Raw genomic sequence first — 6,931 nt, 5'->3', positions numbered from 1 at the left:
AAACCTCCCAACTTTTTAGCCTCTTAGACTATCTCCAGCAGACTACTTATCCAACTCCTAATTTTATTCTATATTTTAAATTTCACTCTGTAAAAGTGTAACCTACAGTACAAATTAGTATTTTGCACGACCATTTACACGATCTGATGAAGATGGCCTTAGGATTAGTTTGGGAACTCAAATGATCTATAGAATAGGAGGATATCGAGAGAAAAATTAGGATACGCTTAAGAGTAGTTTGGAAACCTCATTTTCATAAGTGATTCCTATTTTCAAAAAAAAATGAATTAATTTTCCATAAAAATAGAAATCTTTTGGTAAAATAGGGTTATTAAACTGGCCCTTATCAGCGCTCTTTTCCAGCTTTTCTCCACTCCGCTCCTTGCTTCTCACATCTCTCACTTCTGCCTGCTTCCCTCTATTCCTACAGCGGTTTGGCAAAGAATATTCGCTCCCTGTGACTCCCGCATCAGCACATGAGATAACCAGGGAGAGAATCCGGGGGATCAGGTACTTTTTGCTTCAAGGGTGTGGTACAAAATGAGTAGAGCGGGAGTGATTCACGTATGGAGTCGGACGCAAAAACACTGTTACTCCGCAAAATCTGGGGAGTAGGAGCGCTGACCCCTCCCTGGGGGTGTGTTCTGGAGTGTGCTTGTTTCGAGCAAGTGAATCTAGATGGTCTCTCAACTTGATAGTATATGAAATTGTCCCAGATCTCAACTACTACTAGATCCGTAGCAGTCCCAGGTCTCAGGTCTGCGTCTGTCATTATCTGCATTGGTGAGCATTGAAGGTCGCAAAATCTGCGTTGTCAGCTCCCCCCCCCCCCCCCCCCCCCCCCGTTTCTCGAAATGCACTCCATTCTACAATGTCAGCAAGCATCACAATGTTCAAAGTCGATGGAACGATGGGCCCGGTTCTCATGTGCCAGCGTCACCTGGACTTGTGCAGCCGAACGCATCTGCTTCAGCATGTTGCTCTTTCAGACCCTGCCATGGTTTGGCCCTTTCCTTTGCATTTAATTATCACTACATTTTTCCCGGCCTACAGAGCCCATGGCCACCCTGGTTCTCACTTCTCATCTTCACTGAAAGAAATTAAGCTGACTTTCTCAACTTTGTTTTCGCAGAAGCACCTGCGCTTGAAAACTCTGCAATCCCAACATGAGGTAACTCGACCATCCAGTTCATGGGATGGAGAATAACAAAAACTATTGCATCTTAACAGCTGTTCATGTCAATTCACACCAGTACTACTAGGGCTGGACGAAATACTCGTGGTTCGTTGGCTCGCTCGGTTCATGGTCAGCTCGGCTCAGATCAGCTTGTTTGAATTTTTTCACAAGTTAAGCTGACTGAGCTGACATTCTAGCTTGGTTCGTTGACGAGCCAGCTCGCGAGCTAAACGAGCTACCACATTCCGGCAAAACGAAACTATATGCATATCATTTACGGAATAATTGATGAACATGTTATATGTATGTGAGGTGTCTATGACTTATGAGTTAAACTAATGATTAATGAACGATGTTTATGTGTTAAATTGGTTTATGCAAATATAATTGTGGTTAACTGATGAACATGTATGTGAATTGATGAGTGATGAATTATGCTAATTCGGTGTTACATTGACGTGGTTTTTGAAACTAGGAGTACAATTACTATTTTCTATTGTTAAATTAGTTTAAAATTAACTAAAAATTAATTATTATGTACATATTATTATTTTTCTACTCTGGCTCACGAGCTAAATGAGCCACCTCGAGCTCGTTAACGAGTCGAGCTGACTCTGTGGCTCGTTAACTTAACGAGCTAAGTCGAGCTGGCTCGTTATCTTAACGAGCCAGCTCGAACTCGGACGAGCTGATTCGTTATCCACCCCTAAATACTACTCCTGGATACAACATAGTGCCATGTCATCTTGTAATTTAGACCCCATGTATTAGGTTTCCAGCGAAACATAAGGGCTTGTTAGGTTAGAGGTGGATTGAAGAGGATTAAATCTCCTCCTATTTAGGGTGTGTTTGGCATGGCTCTGCTCCACCCCAGAGCAGCTCTACTCCAAAACTCTGGGTGGAGCAGCTCTGCTCCAGAGTTTAGATTGTTTCTCATAACCAGTGGCAATAGCGGGTAAATAACTCCAAACTCCATGACTAGGTTGCTTTTTTGGAGTTTTCAGAGCAGCAAAAGAGGTACTCTAAAAAATTGTACTGTAGCTCCAAAAACTCCATAGAGTTTACAACTCTGGAGTTAGGGTGTTTGGCATGCTCTGGCCAGCTCCCCCTTAGAGTTTTGCTCTGGAGCCATACCAAACAGGCCCATAATACCAAACAAGTCCTAAATAGAGTTTTATGAAACACACGCTAGTACCATAAAAACTAATAATAAATAAGTGACAAGATGTTGGACTTCCAAAGTAGTCCACAGAACATATGAAAATATGAGAACAGCAAATTCAATAGAGTATAAGCAAGTACTAGTACACTCAACTATCCAAATCAAGACGGTGACATCTTCAACAACAAAACAAGCAATTCAACCTCTCCTGGTTCTATGCTGCGCTAAGCACTCCTAATGCTAAACTCATCATTCTCCGAGAAACCTCCACATTTATTTTTTATATCTTTTGCCCCCCAAGATATTTATACCACATCTTTGACTTTGCCATGATGAAAATTCGACGAATTTGGGTGGAATAACAGGTAGCAGACAGCAAGCAACAACAATACAGCATCGCGGTGAATAGTGACTGCAATAAAAAGCATCTGCATTATTGGCATAATGTTATCTATCCATTGGCTACATCAAGAGAAGAGAACTGCATTTATTGTGGGGGGGAGAGGGGGCATGTATAGAAGAAGGAAGACCTCACCACAGAAATGAAAGCTCGCAACTCATTGGCAGCCACTCATTCTTGCCCAGTCAACAAACTGCATCCCTCCGTACACGTTATTGGCAAACCTCACACCAACAGTGAATGCCAAAGAAGCAGCCGGGACACGCTTCCCAACAGGTGAAGCCTCAACCAGGCGCTCTAATCCATTAATAATCTGGTACCGTGTGTTGGAAGAAACAGCAAGGAATGCACCTGCAAAAATCAGGCCCATTATTGTTTACACTTCACATGGTTTCAGAAGACACCATCAGGAAATAGGGAGGTGCAGAATCTATCATTATCAAAACACTAAGAGTATCAACCTGTTTTCATTTGCTACAGTAAAATGCTTAACTAAACAAGATATGAAGATTTTGACTACAGGTACAACAATGCAAACTTGTAATTATGTTATCATAGGAAACTTTAATTAGATGCATTTGACTATAGCTTCGCAAGTCTCAATCCATTATCAGTGTTAAAAAATCAACCCAACAAACAAAATAGGCAGTTCAGAAACATTTAGTACAAGAAAGTATGAAATCACTTGTGCATGCAGGGCCCAGCAAGATGAAAGAAAACAATTTTTCCTTTGTTCTGAAAATATTAAGACACTATCATGCATATATTTATTGCAAATTAAAGTTCCGCATATGATCATGTATCCAAAACCTATAGGTGTTTACTGTTTAGCGTAAGAAAATCACATGGAAACCTACGTGTATATAATTCAACCATACAAGGCTGAAGGAGAAACTTTAATCTAGTGATGTCGACATGCAAACAATTTGAGATATGAAATTATGATAAGAATTGTCTGGACAGCCTTACCCCACAAAGCAGAAGTCTTGAGAAGAGGTGGAACAGGTACATCATCATCTGACTTCTTAACACTCCTGAGGTACAAATTTTAAGGAATAATTAAGTCTGAGATTCATGAATAGCACACAAACAATTTGTGGAAGAGATTGCTAAGTTTTATCACCATACACGTCTTAATCTTTAGCTATCACCTAACACTCGACGTACCTATCAAAATAGGCAATAATTCCCACACTGACCAAGAAATCAGAAATAGGCCCTCTATAAATGTAGAAGGTTTAGAACAAACTGCCAGTGGTCATGTAGGTAAACATCATATTGCAGCATCAAAATTCAAGTACATTCCATAGCCATATAAAGTAAAGAACGCATGTTAAACAGAATAACAAGATGAGGAAGCAAAACTATGAACATGGAACACATGCACATTACCAGATATAGTACCAAGAGAACATACCGTTTGGCTGTCATTATCAAATTAGCAATCCCTTGTCCCACAAGACCACAAAAGAATCCAACAGAACCATACAATATTCCCTGTTCACGAATAATATTTCAGACATCTAAAGAGATAGTTATAGTTGATAACATTTCTATGGAAAATAGCGAGTATTTCATTAAAAACGGAGTTACCTTGAAAAAGTATGTTCCTATCCGTTGCTGCACAGAAAATTTGTATCCTGGCCTTTCAGCTTCAAAAACGCTGCAAGTATCAGTTTTGATGATCATTACCCAGATGAATGGTTGAATGCAGTAAAGGAAAAAAATGAGCTGTCTTGACAGAATAATAGAATATAAGTGGTAAAACTATAAATCGAACATGCAACAAGTAATAAAAATGAAAGACAAAGCTAGGAGGAGCGAGATCACTATTTCAACAGGTTATGCAAAAGAAGAATATAGGCCCTTGGCAGTATTGTTATTTTTTCCCCTAAAGACCACTATGCTCCAGTTTAGAGTAACAAAATTTGGGCCACACCATGCTTGTTAAGGCTACAAAAGGCCAAAACTCCACACCTGAACAGAAATGCTTATATATGCTACAAGTTGGAAACAGAGCTCCAACATACATGTTACAATGATTCATGGTGATTCCACAATCAATTATATATAGCTGACTTATGAAAAAAATAATCTAACGAACATGTTTGCCAAGGATTCAGCATAAACATGCATTTCCAATAGTGCGAATGCAGAAGCTAAGGATTAAGCATTTCAGCTCCAGCCTCCAGATTTAATAATTTTCCATATTTTTTCCTTGTCATTAAGTACAAAAAATAACATGTCCAACTGGCATTTATGATACTGGTAAAAATGAGACTGAATTATTCTGTGAACATTTTCATGGTTCATTCTTATGAGAGCAGCTCGGGGGTATCAAACATTGTGTATCATTCATTGGCATAGAAAAGATAGAAAAGATATTGATCCCGCATAGATGTCATTTTAGTCCAATGCAGGAAATGACCAACCCCTACCCAACCAAAAAAGAAAGAATGAAACAAGCACGACAGCAGTATTTGATGCCCCTAAATAACACATCTACAAGAATCCCTTCTAATAATTATCAGTTTTGAGTAATTATTTTTTCCTGGTTGAGTAAATTTCAATAGTTCAAATAGGTTCACACAACTTGTAGAATGGTATGCTTAAGATATAACTTCAGAGGATAATTTATGTTGACAACAAACCTGCTTGGGAGGGCATCATAAGCATGCCTAACGCGCCCAAGGAGACCTTCTGATGCAGATCTGCTACCAAATCGAGCATATGGCGCTAACATGCCGACTAAAGCTACATTAACAACTACTCCTACCAACATATCTGCAGCATACAACTCAAATTCTGACCAAAACTCCTCCCCTCTCTTCTGAACCTCAGCAAATGTCGCACAACATGTATCGATGACTATCTGCAACATAACCATGGAGGAAACAGTCAAAACTGAACCCATGGAATCATGTCAGTATCATTGCACAAATATACAATACTAGTTGAAGTAAACAACTGAACCAACCTCAGTGCCAATTTTGAAGAGGAATGCAGGATCAACCAGCATCCTATTCCGGAGAAGCGAGCAGGACCTAATTGCAGGCCCCAAGGGCCAAGCCGACGCCTTTGAAATCCAAACAACAAAACAATTTCAAGTCAGACACGTCAGAATCAAACTAACAACGCAAACAAACAAAAAACACAAGTAAAATAACAAGAACTCTTCAAAAGACCTGCATGTCCAGATATCTCAGCAGCAGCAGTTTCTGAATCCCAACGCTCTTGGCCGCCTCAACTATGTCCGTGGGCAAACTGGGCAGACTAACCCCTCTCTTCTCCGCCTCCTGGACCACCTGGTCGAAGCTGAGTATGGGTCCGAACTCATCCTCCTCCTCGTCACCGTCACCCCCGCCGCCGCTACCGCCGCCATTCTCGCCGTCCCCACCGCCGCCGGCGGCGGGAGGGAGCTTGCCATTTCCACCATCATCGACATCAAGCTTCTCCGGGAGCACAACAGGTTGAACAACCGCGGCCACCTCCTCAGTAGCGTCCCCCGCTTCGGGGACGACGACGTCCGGGCCGGAGGTGGCGGCGCCATCCGCGCTCGCCCGCGGCGGTGGCGGGAGGTCAGCGCGGATTCCCCTGGCGGTGCTCCACCTCCAGGCGGTCGGACGGAAGCAGGTGCCCCGCCGCCCGAGCAGAGCCGCGCCGGGACGGCATTTGGCGCCGCCGACGCCGGTGCGACCGTGGAGGCGCGCGCCCGCGCAGGAGAACGCCATGCTCATGCTCGATCGGAGAAAAGTGGTCGGATTGGGACGGCTAAACGATTTTGCCGCGGCGAGAGAGATGAGTGCGCCACAGGGGCGGGGGTATGGAGGGCGCGGCGGACCACAGAATTGGTCGGGATGGGTGGGATTCGGCTGGGAAATAGCGGAGGAGGGCGAGGGGTTTGGTCTTTCGTGGGGGACTGGGGATTGGTGGGGTGGCGGCGCGGCGGGAAGAAGAAGCGTGCGGGGCTGCCGGCTCCCAACGGTGGTTGGGGACAAGGGTGGCGACTGTCGTTTTGCTGCGGCTGTGGGCCGTATCCTCAACCATGCGGGCCGTATGGAGGCCCACGTTTTTTGTCCGTCGTGGAACCGTTGTGGTGACGGAGCAGAGCCACTAATCGTGACGTGGACGCAGTGGCCCAAGGGCTGCAAGTGGGCGTTTCCCATGCCACTTTTTGTTTAATCGTGCTCAT

At 43.4% G+C, this 6,931-nt stretch overlaps 1 protein-coding gene across 2 annotated transcripts; it reads right to left on the bottom strand.

The window, feature by feature from the left end:
• Positions 1 to 2,369: 2,369 nt before the first annotated feature.
• On the bottom strand, positions 2,370 to 6,723 carry LOC103648205 (Protein RETICULATA chloroplastic). Of its 2 annotated transcripts, none has more exons than XM_008672692.4 (8): positions 5,925 to 6,723; positions 5,717 to 5,815; positions 5,391 to 5,611; positions 4,333 to 4,402; positions 4,157 to 4,236; positions 3,709 to 3,773; positions 2,875 to 3,090; positions 2,370 to 2,767 (listed from the first exon to the last, which is right to left on the bottom strand). In XM_008672692.4, exons 1-7 carry the CDS (start codon positions 6,474 to 6,476, stop codon positions 2,897 to 2,899), a joined length of 1,281 nt encoding a protein of 426 aa, XP_008670914.1. In that variant the 5' UTR covers positions 6,477 to 6,723; the 3' UTR covers positions 2,370 to 2,767; positions 2,875 to 2,896. The 2 variants fall into 2 exon arrangements, with proteins under 2 accessions (XP_008670914.1, XP_008670913.1); XM_008672691.2 differs by having other exon boundaries at positions 2,370 to 2,751.
• Between the last annotated feature and the right edge of the window lie 208 nt (positions 6,724 to 6,931).

This window comes from Zea mays, chromosome 7 (assembly GCF_902167145.1).
Source record: "Zea mays cultivar B73 chromosome 7, Zm-B73-REFERENCE-NAM-5.0, whole genome shotgun sequence".
Lineage (NCBI taxonomy): Eukaryota > Viridiplantae > Streptophyta > Magnoliopsida > Poales > Poaceae > Zea > Zea mays.
Note: the sequence above shows the minus strand (reverse complement) of the source record. Positions and strands in the feature narration are given on the sequence as shown.